Source organism: Musa acuminata, chromosome BXJ1-8, assembly GCF_036884655.1.
Source record: "Musa acuminata AAA Group cultivar baxijiao chromosome BXJ1-8, Cavendish_Baxijiao_AAA, whole genome shotgun sequence".
Lineage (NCBI taxonomy): Eukaryota > Viridiplantae > Streptophyta > Magnoliopsida > Zingiberales > Musaceae > Musa > Musa acuminata.
Window position 1 is genome coordinate 47,102,228 of NC_088334.1, and position 23,024 is coordinate 47,125,251.

Here is a 23,024-nt window from a genome sequence, read left to right on the forward strand (position 1 = left end):
TTAGAGCTAGTCCTAGGAAATTTACGAAAGGATAATTTTGGCAACCCGACAAAGACAATAAAGCGGAAAGTATAAAAACGACAAGAACACCAGATTTACATGGTTCGATCAATTAACTTTGGCCTACATCCACGGACGAAAAAGGAGCAAATCACTACTATAAAAGATACTATTACAAATGCCTTGAAGATGTTCCTATGCCATAAAACACCCGAAAATACTAAATAAAAAAAACATCAACTATAAGCCCAAATTATTGAACTGAGTATGGACTTAAACCCAAAGCAAACACTTAGGTTTTTCTTGTGGTGCCTCTTGTGGTGCATCTGACCTCAAAGCCCAAGCCCTTATTTATAATTCCAATATGAGATAACAAACCTAATTTTTGACTAGCCAAACTAACAACACCAAATATAGATCTAAGCTTTCAATGTAAGTTGGTGTCTTAATTCCTTCAATTTATTATTATTAATGCAATGCAGAGCACAAACCAATAACCAATATTTCATCTCATCAAGATAAGATCCTTCCATCATGTGCCACTCGTTTGTCATATAGAACGTATGAGGCCTAAAAGGATAAGTATTTTCCTTCACAACATACATACACACATTAAGTATGATCAGATGGTCTCAACTCTTTTTGAGCTAATATATACAAGCATATCATTTTTTGAGAAAAGAAGAAGGAAGAAGAATTTGAAGTACAGCATTATCTATCTTGTGTAAGACAAAGGACATCCCCACGCCAGGAATATATCACCCACCCGGCTAGTTGAGGGAGAACACCATCTCGAGAAAAATTCCATATGCTCGATTGATGTTGTTGTCATCCTATGCCTTCATCAATTTGCCAAGTTAACGCCAATAGCATATATATGTATGTACACAACCACTTTGTGATTCTCCAGAGAAGATCTCAAGTGTTGGAGTGGATAAATATGGCCATCGACATAGAACCAGACGTTTCGATTGGTGGCTTCTCGGAGTATTTGAGGAGGAATATTGTGGAAGTTTATTCCATCCATCCATCCATCCATCCCACTAACCAAACTTGTATAAGGTGCTGTGGAGGCCTTTAACTATAACATTCCATTGGCATATCTTGTTTCCTATAAAGACTGTGTCGCACCTCGCATTTCTGTGCATTGCCATTGCCATTGCCATTGCCATTGCCACTGCCATGGCCAACGTCGTTGTGGTGTTCGACTTCGACAAGACCATCATCGACTGCGACAGCGATAACTGGGTCGTCGACCATCTCGGCGGCACGCAACTCTTCGATGAACTGCTCAAAACCATGCCATGGAATTCCGCTATGGTATGTTCTTTATTACTTGGACGAGTTTTTCTTCTCTTGGACTGATCATTGGGTTGCGCTTTTTTGTGCTCAGGATAGGATGATGGGGGAGTTCCATTCGCAGGGAAGAACAATCGAAGAGATCGCAGAAAGCCTGAGGAGGGCTCCGCTGCCCGCTAACACCATTGCTGCCATCAAATCTGCTTACGCCCTTGGGTACAAATACACGTGCTCGGCCTTTTTCATAGTTGTCGTTGATCGTCACTCTGGTTTCTTTTCCGATCGACCTCTTCATTAATGGCATGCGATCGATCGTCAGGTGCGAGTTGCGGATCGTAAGTGACGCCAATAGATTTTTCATCGACACCATTCTCGAGCACCACGGGCTCATGAGCTATTTCTCGGAGATCAATACGAACCCAGGGTATGTTGATGAGGTGGGGAGGCTTCGAATTTTCCCTCATCACGACTTCGAGACTTGTCCCCATGGCTGCAGCCTCTGCCCTCCCAATATGTGTAAGGTGAGTTTCTTTGTTCGCTTGCTGTTACTCTGACTCACCACGTTGTCCTGATGAACACCGCTAATACATACGTACATGCATGCACGTAGAGTACGATCATAGAGAGAATGCAAGCGTCGGCATTGGTGGAGGGGAGGAAGCGATTCATTTACCTGGGCGATGGAAAGGGCGACTACTGTCCGTCGCTTAGGCTGAATAAAGAGGACTTCGTGATGCCGAGGAAGAAGTATCCCCTGTGGGAGCTCATCGTCGACAATCCTCCTGAGGGCGCCCTCAGAGCATCGATCCATGAATGGAGCGACGCGGAGGAGCTTGAGAAAGTCTTGCTTCGGCTCGTCAACGAGTCGGTGACGGCCGATCGCGGCAACGTCGACAACCAGTTGGTTTCAGTTGACTGCAAGTTTCAGACGACACCACTGTCTTCGCATGAGGCTAATTTACCAAACACTCTACCTGTTCCTCACTAAACATGCCACTACTTTTGATCCTCGAAGACGGGTAGAGACGGCAAACCCTTTTCGACTGTTGTCAAAAGAAGGTTATTCTAGATGTTCGAAAGATTGGCATACAATAAATAGAAAATCTTTTTCTGAGATATTCGATCAACGTAACCTAATCAACCTCATATTAAAGTCAAAGTTATTCACGGGTTGAAATAGTATCAGCGAATCAAAGTTTGACTACTCAACAAAAATGATGGAGAGCAATTAGACGTCAAGAGAATTGTATTGTACCTAAAGCAAAAAATTGAAGATTGAACAAAGATAAAGACATAATAAAAGTTTCGATGGGAATATCGAAAAAATAAATGATAAAAAATATCATGAATAAATCTATATAAATAGTATTCGATATAATATATATATATATTAATAATGGAGAATGTCTTTCGGTTTTATTCATATTTTATAAAATATATAAAACATTTGTAGTAGGATTCACCGTCTCATTTTGAATAGTCTTTGTGATTATTTAAATTTTATAAATACATATTATGTATAATGCAGAAATAAAATTATTTAAAAATAAATCATTCAAATGATTATTTTAGAGATTTTATACTCTTGGTTACTTATTGGCAGCAGAAACGTTGAGGTGTGCTGCTGCTAACGGTCCTACGATTAGCTTTCGAAAACCCGAAGGAGGCTCGTAGGCAGGACCTGAGGGCCAATTTATTTGTGCAGATGTAACCTACACAAGCAACCCTATCACGATTGGCTATTCTGTAAATTGATACAGGATTTGGGATGTGTTGGTTTATTACACGAATGATGAAAGATAAGCAAGCAAGCAAGCGAGCCAGCTTAGAGACAACATCAATCCAACCCTGTTTCAGGATAATAAATAGCATATATTATTCTGTGTCATATTGACAGGTGGGTACCTCAACAACAAGTACCTCCGAAATAATATCATCCCAAATATTAAGTAGCAGAATAAAAGAGCTACAACAGATACAAAATGATCTAATAGATCGAGGACAATCAGTCACCCCCTTTTATTGTCTTCTTGTCCTCACAAGAAATAAAAGATATACACATTCGCACATCTACAAAGTGAATCAGATGGAACCCCACCGATCCGCGATCCGCGATCCCCCACCTCCTCGGTAGCTTGTCCTCGACACATGCTTTTGTTTATCACTTCTCGTATCTACAGTCCAAACGACCAAAAATTTGTACCCATGTTTATAAATACATCTTTAATTTACAGTTCTTGAAGACCGATCATTCAAATTTGCACAAGCTGTCGCCGATCTGCCAGCTAGGTACCGCCACCTTCTTGATTTTCAAACGTGGAGTGAGATCCGAGTCTTGATCGGCTTCAGCTTCACTCCCATACTCTCCGGAGAGAGTAGCTCAGGCGAGATGCTCGATGGACTGAGTGGACTCCGTGGGCTGCAGCTTACCTGGCTTGGTCGGTACAAACCATAGCCCATGAGGAAGTATTCAATCGGTATCAGCATTGCGTAAGGCTGCTCTTCAGTCACAACTGATCCACACGCCTGAACCTGCAATGTGATTTCAAGAAACAAACCAACCACACTAATTGATGACAGAAAGGCCAACATAAATCAGATGGTAACTTAGAGTACCGAAGAAAATATAGTACCACAGGCAAATATTTCACACGTCATAAAGTACCTCGACCAGGGCACTGAATCTTCTGTCCAGTTTTGTCACCATGTTAATGGCCTCCAAATGGAAGGGAGAATTCTCACCAACAAAAATTAGTGTCCTACACTGAAGTTTCTTCGATGCCTCTGCCAAGTCATATCTCCTGTTTGGGCATTACAACGTTTAGAAATATCCACTAGCTTGCTTTAGTAGAATAACACCTCATAAAGTAATACAAACTTACTCATTTATTGACTGAAGAAATCGCCACACGTTTACACCATGCCTTTGATCCAACAACTACAGAAGGTAAAAAAAGCACAATAATGGAGAAAAACATAAGTATAGCAGAATAGCTTAAACAATCTTCCCAAGTGCAACACAGAGAAACAAAGAGGTTCAGAACACTAACACTTCTACATGCTTGCACAATATCTGATTCAGGAACCTGTGAACTTCCTCGTACTCCCTGCCAACAAGAGAAAAAAAGAAAAAACTGAAATATCAAATATATACAGCATACACATTCAAAGCATGAGAGAGGGCTGGCGTACCTTACTGAAATATCGATGAAGTAAGGATTCCTTAATCAAGCCACAAATTCCATAAAAATAGAGAAAATTTAACATCACCTGAGAATTTAGAAGCACTTCTTAGAAGAAACATAAATTATTAAGTTTGCAAACATAACTTTGTAAGAATACAAAAATGATACCTTACTATACAACCATTCTGTCCATGAGGGAGCTTTACATAAGGGTGATACAAGTATCAAACCTAGAACGCGTTCCCTATATTTTGTCTATAACCAAGATAAACAAGATGCATAAACTAGTGAAGATTCAGAAACCAGAAATTGAAACGTGTATAATTGGAGAGGAACTTACAGCAAACAGAGTGAGTACGTAAGCACCTGCTGTGACCCCCAAGCACATTACGGGACCCAACCTGTAAACTGTGACGTTTCAAGACACTAAAAACACTAATAACCAATTGCATCCTGACAGAGCACTATGTTTGAGGATGCTACAATCAGAAAACATAATTGAAAAAAGTCATATGATATTACTCAAAGAAATCAAGAACATCTGCCACTTGATCTGCTAATTGATCAACAGAGAGAACTGGATCATTTGGAGAAATTGGAGCAGCACCTAACTGCAGGACGCTTAAAGAAACAGACCAACAAAATCATGTTAACATAAATATGAATAACTGTCTAAAAGAATTTGATTTCAGAGATACAAAGAGAAAATGGACCTCATGTCCTGGAGGACTGATATGGTAGATGCAGAAATTGTGAAGAAGCAAAGAAGCAGCTTCAGGACAAAAGAATAATCCTTGAAAGCATGACATATCTAAACCAATCAAAAGGCACAACATGTTAGGTGCAGAAGTTTCTGGCTTTCCAGAAATTTAATATAAAGACACTACAGATTATTTTCATAATTTAATATGTATTGTACTTTGGAACTCATGTAAATGAATATGATAAACTAAATACAGCTACAGACAAGAACGTGGTTGCATACACCATCCAGGGCATGATAGTCATGTGACTAGTGTAAATACAGTGTAAGCAGTTTTGAGTAGTGATCAGCATGCCAGTTAAAAAAACAAACGCAATAATGTTGACCAAATAAACAAATCAATGGAGAGAAAAGGATCTTGCATGAATGGGCACTTGACACTAATAACCACCAGAAAGGAAAGGATAATAGAGTTATCCCAGTGAACGCTAATAGTAGTATCAAAACATAGAACAATGCTTACAGGCTTATTCAATTATACATTTTAGTTTATGATCCAAGTAACCAGAGTAACAAATAACGGGAATATGTAAGGAAAGAGAAAACAATTCTTAATCATTGCCTTGACATCAAACTTACAATTTAAAGCAACATCTGGGTAAGTAATAAGTCCAGGCTTCTCGAGATCCCCATACACGGCAACTGATATGGGACCATGGCTTGTTAAAACATGATGTTCCTGGCAATATAGATAATATACAAAAATTTAACAAATTAGAATGGCAAAGTTAACCAGGTGAAGATGAAAGAAAGGTCTATTCTAGACATAAAATCTGACAAGGCATGTAATTTGGCACAACATCAAGAAGAACCTTTAGATGATGTATACAAGAGATAATATGCATTGGAAGAACCACCATAAGTTACATTCTCAAGGTTACTTTTGAAGTTTTGAGCACCAGAGCGGACTAGGTGTAGTTTATCAACATACCAGTGACAACAAGATTTGTTTAATACCCTACAATGAGTGGTTTAAACGTGCAGAATTTTTTATAAGAAAAAGAATTTGGCTATAGCAACTATTTTTATGAGTTCAAACTAGGTTTATGTTATCTGCGTGCACTTTTAGCTTACAGAACATAAGGGAAATCTAATAGATGTATGAGTTGCAATATTTCACTTTTCAAACGCCAAATTAATAAACTGTTGAAACTTCTATCCACAAACAAGCAACATAATCTAAAAACAAAAGGATCAGTAACATCAAATAGGAGCTTAATTCATTGAAATCAACAAAAAAAAAAAGAGCCCTGGAAGCCACTCCACAAAATCGACATCTTTGTCGATATTACTAATACACTACAGTTCAGACAAAAGGTAGATTTTACCTAAAAGGATGCACCAATGATCCTCGCCTATGTAGTTAAAGAAGGGATTCAACAAAATATTTTCCAAAGAAGAATTATCTTTCGATTCAGCCTACACGAAATATGAAAAATGTTTGAACCCAATGGAACAAATACCCAAAAAAATGATAAAAAGGATTATCATTAAAAGAACATAGGTAAAAGAATAAATTCCTAGGAAAACAATCAGTCACCAAGTCGGGAAAAAAGAATCAAATACATATATAAAAATATATAGTTAAAGGAGCACTTCACATTTCCAAATCGGATGCCTAGATAACAAGAAACAATAACCATTCCGTAGTCTCTCGATCAACCATTCATTATGTACAAGACACAAACTCCTCGAGAATCCAATTAATAGAACAAAGATCACGTGTACAAGTAAAATGAAGCAAAAAAATCCTATAAATAATGAGACCTATCGCTCATATCAAGATATAACTTTGGACAAAACAGATGGAATAATGGTGGCGACAACACTAGATCCAAGATCACACACGATAGAAAACTACGATAAAAAGGCAAGAGATAACACACTAAAAGACTCCACAAATTGAGAAACCCTAACCTTTCCTCCAAACGAGATCCGCTCCACATCCAGCGAGACCGACGCGCTCGATTCTCCCATCACCAACCCCCGCCCCCACCCCGCTGGCTTCTCTTCAGTCCTCTCCCTCGAGGAGCTGCTGCGTCTTTCGTCCGATGGTCTCGGCTTAAATACCAATCTTCCCTTTCTCGACTTCCCCGTGCTGTTTGTTAACCCCGGTTAGCCCACCGACGACGCCCTCGCTAAATCCAAGTTATCCTCTACCGGTGGCCCGGTGAGCTTAACCGCGGGTTAGCGTACCGACAGTTTTCTTTGTTAATTGACGGAAAAGCCCTCCACGGGGATTTGTCTCATGTCGAGGTGCCGCTTGATGAGATCTCTGTCGTCGGATCGGCGGTCCGCCACGGTTTAACCTGTACCACGCGGTGGTCCCTTTGACTCGGGCTCCTTGTCGGGCTACCGGTCGCAGGCCCCATCACGGGACCCACCCGTAGACCCGCGACTTGGTAGGTCCGGTACCAATTTCACTATCACCCATTTCTCCCACCGCCCTTGGGATTGGAGCTGCATGGCCGCGAGGAGCGGATCCCACCACAGCTGGCGGCCTCCAGCGGGACGACAGGTACGGACGTGCGTGCAGGCAAACTAAGAATGGGTTTGGGTCTCTAAAACCTTCCTTCTAATGGATCCATCCATCACATCTCCATTCTTTATATTTACATGTCAACGTGAACCTCGTGTCATAAATGACGTCATATTTATGTGATCGACATTTACTCGGCGAGGGTAGTAGGTATCGCAACAACTCTAGACGGTTGGAAGTCGCGCTCAATCAATGTTTGCGATGGGATGGTAAATCATCATCGCAAGGCAATAATTTGATGTAAACACTGTATCCAATTTACTCCATTAACCCATTGGTTTCTGGCCAATCATTGATGTAAACACTGTCTCCTTCCTGTAATCACTTCCACTTCCAATTTACTCCTTAAACCTTTGGTTTCTTGCTCGAGTGGCAACAGTCAAATCGAAATTAAGTCAGTATCATCTTTTTTGGGTCATTAAAGTGAATTGTGACTCTCGAAAAGATTTGCTGCTCCTCACTAGTCGAATTATTCCGATGAATAAGTAAAGATGTGACAATCGATGGTGTGTCGGGTTCCAAACCCTCAAGTTGATCTTTTAAAGAATAATTTATCAAATAAATTTTAGATCGATAGTATCCACTGAAAAATTCACATGATTTTTAGTTTTGGTCAATCCTATGATTTAAATCTAAAACTTGGTCGATGTCTGTCTTAATTGTTTACATTTCCAATTCCATAAATTCTGCCTATAAAATTCATGTTTTTGATTTAAATTTTAATTGTTATCATTCAAAATTAGATTAGATCGATATGATACTAATTTTGACCCAATTGTCCTGTAGTATAGACCGTTTTCAAGTGGAATAATTTATGATCACATCAATTATTTAGTATCTAAACTCGGGTCGTCTATCACGTAGTCGTCGGAGGAAGAGAAAGACGATGATAATGCGATGAGAGAAAGAAAATTAAAGTGTAATTTTCTCCGTTCTTAATTTTTCTATGTTGCGTCTTTCCAAAGATGTTAGCAAGTCCAAATCAAAATGTTAGTGAAAGTCTAACAACACACCCGTTTCATTGGGAAACCAAAGCTAATATGAATGGTTTGTCACAGGCAGATGATGTGATTGGATGGTGAAAGGCAGTATTATGTCAGATGAGATAAACATGTAAACAACCACCTCTGACCCCTTCAAACTGATGTATTTCCATCCACTAAGCGATAAAAACACTTGGAGAATTTCAAGAATTTGGAACTCAAAACTGGCTGACATCAAGTGAAAAATATTGTTTCCAATTTGTCTCACAGCATCAGAGGCGAGCGATGAAAGACATTTTTATCAAATTGATAAAAAAAAATTACCCCAGGGAAAATTTTATTATGGGGTGTTATTTGATAAAAATCCAAAGGACGATTTTGTCGATCAATGATACATGGCCAGGTTAAGAAAAAAAGACAAATACAATCCTTATGTTGCTACTCCAACGCTAAAAAGCAAAGAGAAAAGACCGGGTGATCAAACAGCACAAATTCACAGGAATCTACTATCATATACATTAGTGTCTCGAATGAATTAGCTGGATAACTAACGGAACTCATCATGATAGTTATAATCGTCTTCCTCGGGAATGATAGCACTATAGAATACATATGGATTTTCAATCATCTCTTTCAAATTTAAGCGTCCATCTTTATCCGTCTCTGCCTGCAGATTTGCCAAGAATTACTAGGTAAGAATTCACTTCAGCCTCGATATGAATATTCCAGCATTATGTGAACAACATATAAGTCTACCATTCAAACAGGAAAAGCTTACTAGTGACTGTATAATTTCCAGAAAATACGTTTCAAGAAATTGTACAGGCACTCTTCAATGTCTCAATGGCACAATTATTTAAGATTTTGCACTTAATCATGCCATAACCTACACATTACCCGAGAAATTGTGAACAAAGTTCTAAACTTCTCTATTCCACCTTCCACGCCATGACAAGTACCGAAAGAAAAAAACAATTAAACTGTGCTATATGTTTATCACACCAGGACCATGACACCAAACTCGAGTCCTTTTTTTCTGTCCCCAAAGCTCATTGAGATAATAGGCAGACATAATTGAGGAGAGTTGAAACATGGAATGTAGAAAATGAGATATTGATTTTACTATAATCCTAAAATTACATCCAGCAGTTTAAGACTGGGTACTGGAAAAGAAAATTTTAATTTTTCTTCTCTTCTCAAAGAAAAGTTTCGTGTTCATGCCTAGGAAAATTTCTACATGGATTTATCAAAGTCAATCACTGGCATTTGGATTGAAGAAGATATCTTGGCACGCTGTGAACAGTAACATTATCTAAGAAGTCATCAGCAGATACCTCTGAAGTAACATAGTCAGCCTGTTGCTTAGCATAGTAATGCTCCGATGGGTGTAGATCACCAATTACAGGTATCAACTCATCTTCAGACAAGTATCTGTAAAGAAAATCAAAATTTTTCCGAATAAATTCCATTTTCAATTTACAAAAGTAAAAACAAATACCAATGCATGTACCCATCGTTGTTGTGGTCAAGCTGCGAGAATAGCTTTTTAGCTGGTGCCTCTGTTGAAGCATCAGATACATGTGTAAGGTTATAAATATCATCTCTCCTGATTAAGTCAAATAAGCCATTAAAAAACTCTTGAAAATTAAGCTTCCCATCTTTATCTTTATCTCTTTCCCTGAAAAAGAGAACTGGAACTTATTAGCAAAAAAAAAAAGTTGCCAAGAAAAAAGTTTCTGTACAAAATTCAATAACAGAAACTTTAAGGTTTTTACTCATGAAATGTGCGAATATCAAGAATGGTCATCAAGCCTTTTTCCAATCAATAGAAATATCGACCATACCAACGTATTAAAAGGATCCATGAATAATTTGATAGCAAGGTTCTCAAGATCAAGATCAGTTAGAATCAGTCTAGAATTTAGGTTCAGGATAGGTCAAGATCTCTTAGATGGTGCAGATGCCGACCATTGTTTGGATTTGTGATCAGCCAGATCGTGCATAGAAATATAAACCATACCTATGTATTAAAAGGATCCATAAATAATTTGATACCAAGGTTCTCAAGATCAAGATCAGTTGGAATCAGTCTAGAATTTAGGTTCAGGAATAGGTCCAGATCTATTGTATGGTGCGGATGCGGACCATTGTTTCGATTTGCGATCAGCCAGATCGGCAAGAAGATTTGAAAATAGGATTGAAATTGACAACGGTCAGCTAAATCAGCTGGAAATTCATCAGGATTGGTATCTGCTTGAGATCTGTTATATAAACCAGGTCTAACTTGACCAGTCAATAAGTGGATGAATCACCAAATAAATTTCAAAATAATCACAATCGGAAAGATCAATTTGAAAAAAGTGAGTGTGTAGATTGGAATTAGCCATGCAAACCATGTTGCAGGAATTGTACACCATCCATTTAACACTCAAAAAGATGTTCCTAATTTAAGAGATAGGATTATACCCTAAAAGGTTATATCTAAAAAACAACTAATTGGATTGCCCAAAGTTTGTTGACAGATATGATGCAATATTGTTTACTTATTTGTTCTTTCCCCGATTATTTTGATAAAATCTTTTGGCATATAAAAATGTTAATAGATGACCATAGAACAAAGACAAAGTAGAGAAACATGGTTTAACTTGAAGTAAACTTTGAAAGTAATTGCATACCTAAATGACAAAACGCCATTACAAGGTTTTCAAGCTCATCTTCTAGGATAACAAAACTCAGAAAGGGTTAAATTATCAACTTGTACCATACATATAGACAAGGAAGGATATCTGATCTCAGTCAAAGAGAAACAAGGTTGAGCCCTGATGCCTTCGTAATATTTTAAAAACCTTAATGTATCAGTCAAAATGAACTTTTCGTCATAATTTTGTCTAAACACAGAAAGGTTTGAATTATAAACCTGTCATATAAACAAAGAAGGATATCTGCACTCAGTCAAAAAGGATCAAGGTTGAGCCCTGATGCCTTCATAATATTTGAAAAACCCTAACGCATCAGCCATAATGAACTTTCTCATCATAATTTTATCTCTATTTTATTGAACAAGCATCTGAACATCAGATTGATACATGCCGAGAAGGATCACCGACATATGATGTTACACGGTTTTTATGGACTTAAGAGTAGCATGTGGTATGACGGCTAAGGGAATAGAGCTATCAATAGAATGTAGAATTACTTAACAAGGTAAGGACATGCATAATGGAGTAGCTTGAAGTACAGGGCTAGAGCAAAGAGGGAACTGATGATGGAGAAAGTTTCCAAGAAGCAACAGCAAATCCTCACCTTTAACCTTGGCTATAGTTATATTTCCAAGGCAATTATAGAATGAGCTTTGTTAACATCTGAACACTGATGATTGTAAGCCTTTTAGAACAAGCATGATTAATTATGCAAGTTTGGCAAGAAAGCTTAAAAATGCTAAGACATTGTATACTTAAAATAAATGATCAAAAAAAAAAAAAAGAGAGAGAGCGAAGAAAAAAGAAAACTTGCGTGAACTAATCAGTTTTTTTTGTATTTTGTGTCTTCTTTAAACGCTCAATGGCCAAGGTGTTATGGATTGTTGTTTCCTGTAAAAGATTCCAGGTTGGTTATCTATTTCATGGTTTGATTTAATGGGCAAAGGGCATTGATTCTGATAGTAAAGATTTTTCTTATGTCTGTAGATGCTATTTGTCAGACTCTAACTTGAAAAGAACCAACTTGCTTCCTAGGATAAGTCAAAACACTTGAATTTGTTGTTCACTGCTGCTTCTCAACTGATAAACGACTGGCTGGCAGCACTTAGGGATTCAGTTGTCCGAAGTGGTTGGTCGTTTCCTCTTTGAGGTTTTTTCTCCCATTTTCTGTTCTTTGGTCTTTCCCCTCCCTCCCCCCACAACCCCAATTCTTTGTGGGCTTTCTTATTCTTTATTTACTTTGTTTTCCTTTTTCCTTACTATTATATAGTTTCGGTGGGTCAATCTTTTCCCATCTTTTATTAAAAATAAAATTTCAAAAATAAAAGATTGAAGATAACACTACAATAGAGACAAAAGTACAATAATGAAAGTGAAAGGCCCTTCTGCAATGTTTGTTGATATTGGAGAACACCTTGGTTGGAGAAGGGAATTTTTAGGACAATAATGAGATCAACCAAGAACAGATAGGAGGTTCCCCAATCATGATGCTGAACATGAAGAATTCAGAGTAGTACAGATTAAAGATGGACAGATAACCAGCCATTAGAAGATAGGATGAAAACTATCGAATCCTAGTTAAAGGTAGCACATGCTAAGCATATGGAGCTATATTCTAAAGGAAACATTATGTACTGTATTCCTTCATCGCACCCTTGATGCCTGAAAGAAGAACCCAAAACCAAAATTGTGGCATCTGCACAGAACTTTTTCTTTTGCATTATATGAGACATAAAAGATTGAGTTTATATATGCAGTTTGAAATTAGTAAGTTTAAACTTCACAAGATCACCACTGCAGAGCATGGAAAGGAGTTTATGCTTTGAGCATAACATATAGTTTTCAGTGAATGGATAAACTAGTGAGATAAGAAAATATCTTCAACAATAGATGACATACCATGCACAAAAATATGAAAATATTAGCATAGATATTAAGATAAGAACAAAGAGCTCTATCTTCAAAACCTTAACAAGAAAACCTTGGCAACTTATATATGCTGGAAAGTGGGTCTGCCGTACCGAACCATACCGTCCGGTACGGGCGGTACGTACCAGTCCGATAGGTTGTCGGTACGCGGGCCGCCTGTTACCGGTCCGAGTGCACTGTAGCACCGTAGCAGTACTACAGTACTCGGCACACCTGGGTGTACCGCTCGGTACACCTGGGTGTGCCGCTCGGTATACTGTACCGTACCGGTACCGAGCCCAAGTCGAAATACCAGTATGGTACGGTATTGCGAATCTTGCTGGAAACACATTTTTTCAGTCGATAACAAAGAATTACTTGGCTGAGTCAATTACAAAACATATGTGAAAGAAGTTATTTGGACAAATGTGACATAGTCTAATGCCTTTAAGCACAAAATTAACATCCAAATAAGAGAACTAAAGTCAGCATGGTGCTTCTACCATCCTAAAAGTATGTTATACTACAAATATGACTAATCTTTTAATGAAGCATTGACGCATACAAACTATAGACATGTTTGGCAACGCAGAGATAGCAGTACCTAATTTCTTCCTTGGACAACCACTGGATCAGTTTGGGACTGTTAGTGTTTGCTGGATGAAGAAAGCTGCATCCATAAAATAAAGAAACCCAATAAATAAAGAGCAGTACCATGTAAATCCAGATGGGAATGTGAACAAAGAACATACTCATTGAACTCTGTCAGATTAAGAAGACCATCGCCATCCATATCTGATGCGTTAAAGTGATCCTCTTTCCACCACCCCACTCGATCACCAGTTGAATTATCATCTGCCAATATATTGAGACAGAAAGATCAGAAAATATATTTATCTCAGGTTCAAACTTCAAGTTCCATATCTCTATCTATATGCACTACCAAGCTTCCATGTGTATAACAATTAAATGCATAATGTCGAAACTTAATGACTGAATTGACAAAAGATTATGTATATTTGTGCCAAACGGTAGCGATTAATAGCCCTCAAAATGGATAAGTTGTTGATAAATTTGTGTTCTAGTACATGTTGTTTGAACTAACTTTAAATTTACTTTTGTTGTTAATCTTGAGGAAAGATTTATAGTACAAACAGGGGCAATGCGCTGGAGATGGACAGACAAGCTACCAGTTGAAGAAAATGATTTTTTAAAGACGACTGACAACTTTGGATAACATTTCTTTTTTGATATCCAAATCCCAATGTAAAAAAGAAAAAAAAAAATCTACTTGATGCTTTAGCCCTTTTAACTTCAAACCAGTATCATAAGACAAAAAACACATAAGTTCGTCATATCTGCTTTTATTATTTTTTTCTCTCTCTCGAAGCGGGGAGGGTTTATTATTACCAAACTTGAATGCATTAAGCTTTTGCAATATACTTATTCACTCATATTGGACTCCAATCTTTGTGATCCAAACACTTGCCGATGTCCTAGATTAAGATTGTGCATAAATAGATTCCGCTGAATCCAAACCTCAAGATATCATTTTTTTATACTTCTATGCGGTTTCTCATCCAGAATTCGAGACATAAGGAGAAAATAAACATCTCAAATTAAACAGGTCCGAAAATCCACAGCAACAATGCAAATAATGCAAAACAGATTCCCATATCAAACGAAAAGTTCAAACATCAGATGGGTAAAACATCCCATCTTTTGCTGAAATATAAAGTCCCCCTTAATGATATAAAGGGTATTCTGGAGAAAGGGAAAACTCAATCTTGACAATGAAGAAGTACAGCAAACAACAAATCTTGTAACAAAGAGGACGGAAAAGAGAAAATGTCTAGAATTTCTGTAAATCAGGAACCAAAATTCACGTCCAGGCAAAAGATCGCAAAGCAGGGATCTAGACCGACCATGGTATCGATGAACCCAGCTGGGCGGCTCGTACTCCTCGAACGAGATGAAGCCGTCGTGGTTCCTGTCATGGAGCTCCATGTCCCGCTGCGTCCGGTGCATCACCTCCTTCTCCACCTGCCTGAGATTCCACTCCGTAAGCTCATCGGAGCTGACGAAGCCGTCGGCAGGGCCAACGTCGATCTTGGGAAAAAGCTTTACGATGCGGTCGGTAACGTTGAAGCGCTCCTCGTCGTTGATGAAGTCCTCGGCGTCCATGAAGTCCTCCCACTCGGGCTGGGCCTCCATGGCGGGGGCGTGGCCCTGGGGGAAGAAGTTGGCCCGCTCCCACTCGCGGTCCTCGCGGTGGCGCTCGATGTCGGCGATGATAGGGTCGAAGGGAATGATGCGACGGTCGTGGCCGGACATGGCGGAGCGGAGTCTGAGACGGCGGTGGGGGTGATTAGGGCGGTTCGGGGCGAAGGTGAGGAGCAGGACGATAAAGAGCACCACGCTCAGATAGAGCAAGACGGAGGATCTCGCCATCGCGCGTGCGCTCCCTGCAGTCCTAACCTCTTTATTTCGGAAGAAGACGCAGGATCGCTCGCGTGAACAAAACTTCTCGTATCACATGGAAAGCATACGGCTGCGGCGGATGTAAACAGGGGCGGGCCACTCACTCCCGTGTCTCTGTCGAGACATCGAACACAGAAATCAAGTCTTTGAATTGGTTCCTAACGGGGCCCACGAGCGAGCTATTAGCCAGTGGGGAAGCTTGCTGTTTTGAGCTGAGATTGGGATCAATATGCAAAATGTTATAGTTGATATACAAATTCCAAAAATTGTAGAGATCTGTATGCTTCCAAAACTAATCTCTCGCCATACGTTTGAAACGGATCACGCATCCGACGGCGTAAAAGCCCCGAGAGTTCCAATATAACAGAGATAGGAACTCGGGGATAATTAATTTGCCCCTTTTCGTCCCGACGAAGGAGCGGTAGATTTCCAAGTACTTGAAATTGGTGCAGCTAATGTAATAGACTCATTTGAATTGAGCGTTTTGACTAGCGGATGACATTATGATGGCTGTAAGCTGTTGTTCTTCGGATATTAGCATCTGTTCTTGCGATTATTTCCTTGCAACCACAGTCAGTAATGAAGCAATGATACTACATAAAACTATCACCAGGCTTGCAGACTGCAACAAAATGGAATTGTGTGATGCTGAAAATTGTTGTTGGTCTCACCGAAAAGGTTTTGAGATCCATCAACATCATACAGTAAAATAAAATGGATAGGTTAACCATCATCCTGAAGTTGAACGAGTTGCTTAGGCAAAAGCACTATATATATATATATAAAAGAATACTCTTGGATTTTACAAGTGTTGAGCAACATTTGTGTGGTTGCTTGGGCGGGGGTGGTCGACGTCAGGTCGGGTCTGGATTTTGTCTCTAGAGTCGATCCGAGGTAGAGCAACGAGTTGTTCTTCCTCCAAAATTTCATCATCTTTTACGGAGTAATCTAATCAAACTGACCGGCTTCGAGTCGTCGTTGCTTTTTACGCTGGAAACCGTTCGTTCGTACATGTCACCATATTGGACGCCACACACACCTGCACTGCTTCCCAATCCACCTCATCCTCATCCTCGGCGACGGCGCCGCACCCACCCGCCTCCCCCGCCACCGGCGCATCACCCGATCGGTCCCTCAGCTTCCCGATCGACAGCAAGGCGGATGGCCACGCACCGTGGTCGGAGGGGCACCCCATGAAGTAGGGCACGCCACAAACGCCGCCGATGGTGTCGATGATGGCCCACAGCTCTCCTCGTTGCCGTTGATGGTGACGAAGGAGGCCTCCTGGCAGCAGGACGGCGAGGAAGGGGGATGAGAGACGGCGGCGGAGCGTTCCTCCTCCTCCAGCCATTTCATCACTTCCGCCACCGCTGCCTCCCCCATCTCCACTTCCTGCTCTGCGTCGAAGATCGCGGCGGGGATCGTTTTGACAGCGGTCACCACCTCTCCTCCGTCGTCGTCATGCTCCTTCCGCTTTCGGCTGTCCGCCGTCTCCTCCATCGCTTCGTCTCTCGCAGCAGAGGAGGAGACCTGTGGGACGATATATGCTGGAGGGGCGAGGCTCGTCTGTCTCGACGCACACAGGGATTCGACGTCTCAGATCACGTTACTACCACGGTGGGGTCAGAGAACAGATCCGTGACGTCAATAAGTACTGGGGATCCCTGTTTCCTGCCCCGTCTTGATAGGGATCCCCAGCCCCAAACTCGTCGGTGGGCGAGAGGAGACCCGTTATATCATAACGTGGAAAAGCAATATGGTGAAGCGCAGAATTGTAGGACGTGGCACGAGAAGAGGAGAGGAGAGTTTCGTAAACAAGTTGCGTGCTCGACCCATGAGACGGGATCTCCGGACATGTAGGTGCGCCGGCCGCTTCGCCGGTAGGTGTAATGGTGTACGTATCGTAACCTATTACCCTATATCTTAGATATGAGAACGAATCCGATGTATATACACTTGTTAAAGACTACAAGATGCTCGAGTCAAGCCAAGTCAATCATAAGATTCAGCAATCTTCATGAGTTTTGGCAGCTTTCCTTCTCTCGAGAAAGAAAAGGAGCTGCAAACATCCATCGTTGTTATCAGCATTTAATTTCCTTAAATGCTGTGATCGTGAAGAGGAAGGCGCCCGGAACGCGCTGCCTCCGGTGACATTTAATTTCCTTAACAGCTTTGTGTCGGAGTTACCACTGTGAAGGTTAAGAAAACGCCATGGTGAAGAGGAATTAGGTTGACGCATGGCGTCTTTTCGTCTCGACATGATCCGAACTCATATGCAAGAGTATTCGCATAAGCTTTTGATCAGGACTCAGACGACTCCATTGCTCTAACATTTTTTCGGTTCTTGGCAACACAAACAAGAGTCAAATTCAGAAAAAGAAACAATCTCAGCAACTATCAAGACGAAAGCCAAATAGTAAAGCACAAAACTAGCTAGTAGCAAACTTTGACGCCTCCGGTGATGTACGATTGATTATTCAGAATCTTTACGCCGATCCTACGTTACTTAACCATCAGGAAATTTGGGCAGACCTGCAACTTTCGTGCTCGACTTTGATAGTTTACTTCGCTGTCGTAGTCGATGGAGGAGCATCATGTCCGGGTTAGATTGCGACTCTTCTCCCACCTTGCACCTTATGCCTGAACAACGTGCTCCTGATCGCAACTAATTCACCGATCACATCTTTCATCTGCATTCGCTCCGGTGGCGATTCTTTGGTGCACTCGATGCCAATCCTAAGGATGGAGATTATGCACTCCACTGCATCTGCTTTCATACGCTCCATGTCTTGATGTGCTTCTTCTTCATCTCCCTCCTCCATTATCAACTGCAAGTTGGCGTCCATGATATCGGCGACACGCTCTGGGAGCGTCATCTCCACGTATCGAGGTAGACTGAGACCGTTCTGGGCAGTCACATCCGTAGGTTTCTTTCCCGTGAACATCTCTAGCACGACTATTCCGTAGCTGTAGACATCCCCTTCGGTAGAAGCTTTATTGGCCACTCCATACTCTGCATCATCATGGTTAGAGTATGTATTCCGCAAAAATATAACCAAAAAGATATGTCCGAATGAATGCCACCACATCGGCCATGAGTTCTGACTGGATTGAACTCAAACCATGGCCAGGCTTTCCCAAACTTACATCTTTATCGGTCAAAACAATGGTAAACGAGAAATAATTAAGGTGGAGACGATAGAAGATGAGTGTGTACCTGGAGCGACGTATCCGATGGTTCCCTTCAGTATCATAGAGCTAGATGATCTTTGAGCTTCGGTGATGGGAACTCTGTTGAGGATCCTTGCCAGGCCGAAGTCGCCAACATGAGCCACCATGTCATTGTCCAGCAGAATGTTTCTGGGCTTTATATCACAGTGTACAATTGGATCTGGACCCTGGTGATGCAGATAGTCTAATGCGCAGGCCACGTCCATCAGAATGTTCAGCCTCTGGGTGAGGCTCAGCGTCCTCCGAGTTGGCCCTTGTGCGTCCGGATGAAGCCACTGGTCTAGATTCCCATTCGGCAAGAACTGGTAGACGAGGGCTTTGAAATCGTTGCCTCTGAAATCGATGCTTGCGCAAGCTGTCAAGATCTTGACAAGATTTCGATGGCGTATGTTCCTCAGCGCGTCGCACTCGGCAATGAAACTCCTCGAAGACCCTCTCTGCTGCAGGTTGAAGACTTTTACTGCAACGACGTCGTACCCGTCGACGACGCCGTTCATAAATCCTTTGTACACTGAACCATAGCCTCCCGCACCGATCAGATTTGCGGTGGAGAAACCATCAGTTGCTCTCAGCAACTCGGCGTAGGAGACCTTCTTATATCGATCTCCTATGCTTGTCATGGTGCGAGTTTCCCGCTTTGACTTTAGTATCCAACGAAGAGCGCAGAACGAAGAGAAAAGCAGGACCAGGCACACGGTTCCAGCGGCAGCCGAGATGATGGCGATCAGCTTTGGAGATGTATGCTTCTTCTTTGTGGAGGATCCGTGGAAGGAGCACGGAGGCAATTTCAGATTCCGGACGCCCCCACAAAGCTTATTGTTTCCAGCAAACGAGAAGGCTCTCGCGTTCCGGAAGATCCCATCTCTTGGTATTTCGCCCTCAAAATTATTGAAGGAGATGTTGAGAAGCCTCAAGAATGGGAATCTCCCAAAAAAGCTGGGAATGCTCCCGGACAGGTTGTTCCGTGAAACATCCAATTCTTGAAGTCCCTTCAACCCGCTAAACGATGGAGGAAGGGGTCCGTCGAAAAGGTTCTCTTCCATATGGAGATACTGCAACACCTCACATCCGCCGATACTGCCAGGAACTTCGCCCGACAATTTGTTCTTGGAAACATCCAAAGCTCGAACATTCTTCAGGTTTCCCACCTGCGGAGGCAGGGATCCTGACAGTGAATTGCTGGAAACGTTGAGGAACACGGTGAGAGTGGAGATGGATAGGATTTCTTTGGGCAATGTGCCGCTTAACTTGTTGAAAGAAAGGTCCAATGTATTCAGTGGGCAGCGTGCGAGAGTAAGAGGTATCGGTCCGTGCAGTTCATTGGAGGACACAAGAAGTATAGACAATCCGGTTAGGTTGCCAAGGGCCGCCGGGATTTCTCCCGTTAACTTGTTATCTTCCAGAGCTATTCGTTGTAGACTCGGGAGGCTTCCAAGTGTTGCAGGAATCGGACCGCCGAGGAGGTTAGAGGACAGCCATACCTCGCTCAACTTAGCAAGGTTGACGATCTCAGCAGGAATGCTCCCAGCTATGTCGTTGGTGATCATGGACAGCCGTTCCAGGGTCGTAGACAAATTGGCTATCGATCTCGGTAAAATGCCGCCGAGATAGTTCCTCGATAGATCCAGTGCTCTAAGCTTGGTGCAGTTGGATAGCGCATCCAAAAAGCCCCATTCCACATCATTCCCTGCTTCTAGCTCGTTGTCGTAGAAACTCAAGATGTATAAATCTTTTACGGATCCCAAACTCGAAGGAATGGTTCCCACCAGGAAGTTGCTAGAGAAATCAAGATTCCTCAGCCTCCCAAGGTTGCCGATCTCGGATGGGATGGTTCCAGCGAGCTGGTTGCCAGACAAATAAAGAAGAGTCAGGGGGACAAGATTTCCAATCTCGGATGGGATGCCTCCTGTGAGTTGATTATTCGAGAGATCAAGCAGAGCAAGGGAGGAGAGATTCCCGACTGCAGCAGGAATCGCCCCAGTGAGTTGGTTGTCATCCAGATACAGAGTGGTCAGGGTCGTAAGATTCATAAGCTCCGATGGAATGCCGCCTGCAAGATAATTATAGGACAAATCAACATGTGTCAGGGACGTGAGGTTACCGATGGCGGCAGGAACAGAGGCGGTGAGTTGATTGTGTTGTAAATTGAGCTGGATCAACTCGGCAAGATTCCCAATAGCCGGAGGAATGCGTCCACTGAGGCTGTTGTTCCAAAGCGAAAGCACCTTGAGCTTGGAAAGGGATCCCAGCTGACTTGGGATTCCCCCCTCCAGCATATTATCCGTCAAACCAATAAGTTGGAGTTGCGAGCATCGGCCGATGCTGCGTGGGATTGCCCCGTGCAAGTTGTTGCCGTTCAGGCTGAGGTATCGAAGACGAGAACAGTTGCGAGCCAGATTCACCAGAATCTTGCCTCCGGCGAGAGGATTGTAGCTCAGGTTGAGATGTCGAAGACGGGACAGCAAGCCCAGCTCTTGCGGAATGACACCCCGAAGACGGTTCTCAGGGAGGTGGAGCCTCTGGAGGAAGGTAAGATTGGATAGGGAGGGAGATATGGAACCCGCCAAGCCGAGAGACCCCAACCGCAGAGCTGTGACACGCGGTTGATGGTTGCGGAGGCGGCACCTCACACCCCGCCATTGGCAGAAATGCAAGGATGCATTGTTCCAGGAGGACAGCGCCCCCAGGGGATCGTCACGTATGAAGGACTTGAAGGAGAGGAGCGCCGCGCGGTCGGTGGCGAATTGGGTGGGTGGTGTCTCCGATCGTGAAGCTACCGACTTCACAGGACACGAGAGGAGAAGAAGCACTCGTACGACAATAAAAAAGGATGGCCAAAGGGCGCATGCAAATATGGTCTTCCTCATGCTTGACATGCACGGAGGCTCAGAAACGATCGACTATATGACAGTCTCCCCCGCTCGCTCAAACACACACACACACACACACTCTCTCTCTCTATATATATACACACATCCCAGAGAGAGCTGGCATTAAAGTCGTTTCCAAGGTAGCTATTCTCTGGTCGGCAATAACTCCGTGCCTTAGATTCATCCCTCCGGTGCAGTCATCCTACCGCTGCATGGACCGTAAGACACGCACGTAGTTAGTCGACGATTGCGTTGAACGTCGTTGCACTCACACCGTGATGCTACCACTGCGGTGAGGTGATGTCAAAGGAGCATTCATCACGCACTTGGCCGTGGTCGTGGTAGACCATGCGATGGGACGGGAGTTTGTCTGGACAGGTGTGAATGAAGATACTGCACCTAGCTGTGTTGATCAAGAAACAACGACTTCAACGCGGGTCAATGATTCTACTGATAACAAAACCATTCGTCACGCACCAGAGGAGAAATATTTCTGACCTTTTAGACGGACGGTCCCGGTGAAATGATTCCGGTTTCACACCATGAGAGACGTCGGAAGTCGGGGACGGATATGGTCCAAACCATGATGGTGTTATTGGGAGGAGTAATCACGAAGTTAGCGTCATTGGAAGTCAAAATTCATCGTATAAGTTTGGTCAAGATATACACGGTGGTGCCCTGAGAAGATCATGAAGACTACTTTTGCCTACTTTTCAATGACAATCGAGTTCCAGAATCCAAAACCACGGATATACAAGCCTAATATTTAGCTACTACCCTTAAGCAGCAGTTCACACGCTTGGCTTGCCATCATCAGATCCTATGGAAATAAGTTATAAGTAAAACAATGCTGAATTCATTGACGAGGGAATAATTATCCTGTCTGGATAGAGGTTAAACAACCAAAAGCTAGTTTTGCATCACACCAAAAGCAATTTGATACGTTATGTATTCAAGTACATAGATCCACCTCGGACTTCCTCCTCCGGTGCACATCCCTGAAAACAACATTGATCACATCCAAGGCTCGATGTGTCGATGAGAAAACACATTTCTTCCAAAAACT

The 23,024-nt window shown here is 42.1% G+C and overlaps 4 protein-coding genes across 6 annotated transcripts; 1 reads left to right on the forward strand and 3 right to left on the reverse strand.

The window, feature by feature from the left end:
• Positions 1-1,118: 1,118 nt before the first annotated feature.
• LOC135589188 (inorganic pyrophosphatase 2-like) lies at positions 1,119-2,415 on the forward strand. The gene is made up of 4 exons (XM_065081476.1): positions 1,119-1,320; positions 1,394-1,515; positions 1,619-1,820; positions 1,910-2,415. Exons 1-4 carry the CDS (start codon positions 1,183-1,185, stop codon positions 2,285-2,287), a joined length of 840 nt encoding a protein of 279 aa, XP_064937548.1. The 5' UTR covers positions 1,119-1,182; the 3' UTR covers positions 2,288-2,415.
• Positions 2,416-3,150: 735 nt separating this feature from the next.
• Positions 3,151-7,329, reverse strand: LOC135580769 (protein NDL1-like). 3 transcript variants are annotated; one of them, XM_065080369.1, is made up of 12 exons: positions 7,165-7,219; positions 6,576-6,666; positions 5,827-5,926; positions 5,198-5,295; positions 5,007-5,095; positions 4,825-4,885; positions 4,653-4,739; positions 4,492-4,569; positions 4,350-4,406; positions 4,182-4,237; positions 3,965-4,100; positions 3,151-3,831 (listed from the first exon to the last, which is right to left on the reverse strand). In XM_065080369.1, the coding sequence occupies exons 4-12, from the start codon at positions 5,291-5,293 to the stop codon at positions 3,610-3,612; spliced, it is 882 nt and encodes a 293-aa protein (XP_064936441.1). In that variant the 5' UTR covers positions 5,294-5,295; positions 5,827-5,926; positions 6,576-6,666; positions 7,165-7,219; the 3' UTR covers positions 3,151-3,609. The 3 variants fall into 3 exon arrangements, with proteins under 3 accessions (XP_064936441.1, XP_064936440.1, XP_064936442.1); XM_065080368.1 differs by lacking the exon at positions 6,576-6,666 and having other exon boundaries at positions 7,165-7,318; XM_065080370.1 differs by lacking the exon at positions 6,576-6,666 and having other exon boundaries at positions 3,692-3,831; positions 3,933-4,100; positions 7,165-7,329.
• Positions 7,330-9,094: 1,765 nt separating this feature from the next.
• LOC103996220 (uncharacterized) lies at positions 9,095-15,897 on the reverse strand. The gene is made up of 6 exons (XM_009417087.3): positions 15,302-15,897; positions 14,129-14,231; positions 13,981-14,046; positions 10,280-10,447; positions 10,104-10,200; positions 9,095-9,436 (listed from the first exon to the last, which is right to left on the reverse strand). Exons 1-6 carry the CDS (start codon positions 15,825-15,827, stop codon positions 9,317-9,319), a joined length of 1,080 nt encoding a protein of 359 aa, XP_009415362.2. The 5' UTR covers positions 15,828-15,897; the 3' UTR covers positions 9,095-9,316.
• Positions 15,898-18,178: 2,281 nt separating this feature from the next.
• Positions 18,179-22,003, reverse strand: LOC135589189 (receptor kinase-like protein Xa21). Its single transcript, XM_065081477.1, has 2 exons — positions 19,075-22,003; positions 18,179-18,870 (listed from the first exon to the last, which is right to left on the reverse strand). Exons 1-2 carry the CDS (start codon positions 21,962-21,964, stop codon positions 18,461-18,463), a joined length of 3,300 nt encoding a protein of 1,099 aa, XP_064937549.1. The 5' UTR covers positions 21,965-22,003; the 3' UTR covers positions 18,179-18,460.
• Between the last annotated feature and the right edge of the window lie 1,021 nt (positions 22,004-23,024).

Excerpts from the sequence above, each read along its gene's own strand:
- LOC135589188 (XM_065081476.1), top strand. The coding sequence starts at position 1,183 with ATGGCCAACGTCGTTGTGGTGTTCGACTTCGACAAGACCATCATCGAC. Across the intron at positions 1,321-1,393 it reads TGCCATGGAATTCCGCTATG|GATAGGATGATGGGGGAGTT; the intron begins GTATGTTCTTTA and ends TTTTGTGCTCAG. Across the intron at positions 1,821-1,909 it reads GCCCTCCCAATATGTGTAAG|AGTACGATCATAGAGAGAAT; the intron begins GTGAGTTTCTTT and ends GCATGCACGTAG.
- LOC135580769 (XM_065080368.1), bottom strand. The coding sequence starts at position 7,224 with ATGGGAGAATCGAGCGCGTCGGTCTCGCTGGATGTGGAGCGGATCTCG. Across the intron at positions 4,740-4,824 it reads ACGTACTCACTCTGTTTGCT|ACAAAATATAGGGAACGCGT; the intron begins GTAAGTTCCTCT and ends TCTTGGTTATAG. Across the intron at positions 4,101-4,181 it reads TTTCTTCAGTCAATAAATGA|GAGATATGACTTGGCAGAGG; the intron begins GTAAGTTTGTAT and ends ATGCCCAAACAG.
- LOC103996220 (XM_009417087.3), bottom strand. The coding sequence starts at position 15,827 with ATGGCGAGATCCTCCGTCTTGCTCTATCTGAGCGTGGTGCTCTTTATC. Across the intron at positions 14,232-15,301 it reads CTGGGTTCATCGATACCATG|ATGATAATTCAACTGGTGAT; the intron begins GTCGGTCTAGAT and ends ATATATTGGCAG. Across the intron at positions 9,437-10,103 it reads CTGACTATGTTACTTCAGAG|GCAGAGACGGATAAAGATGG; the intron begins GTATCTGCTGAT and ends GCAAATCTGCAG.
- LOC135589189 (XM_065081477.1), bottom strand. The coding sequence starts at position 21,964 with ATGTCAAGCATGAGGAAGACCATATTTGCATGCGCCCTTTGGCCATCC. Across the intron at positions 18,871-19,074 it reads CATCGGATACGTCGCTCCAG|AGTATGGAGTGGCCAATAAA; the intron begins GTACACACTCAT and ends ATGATGATGCAG.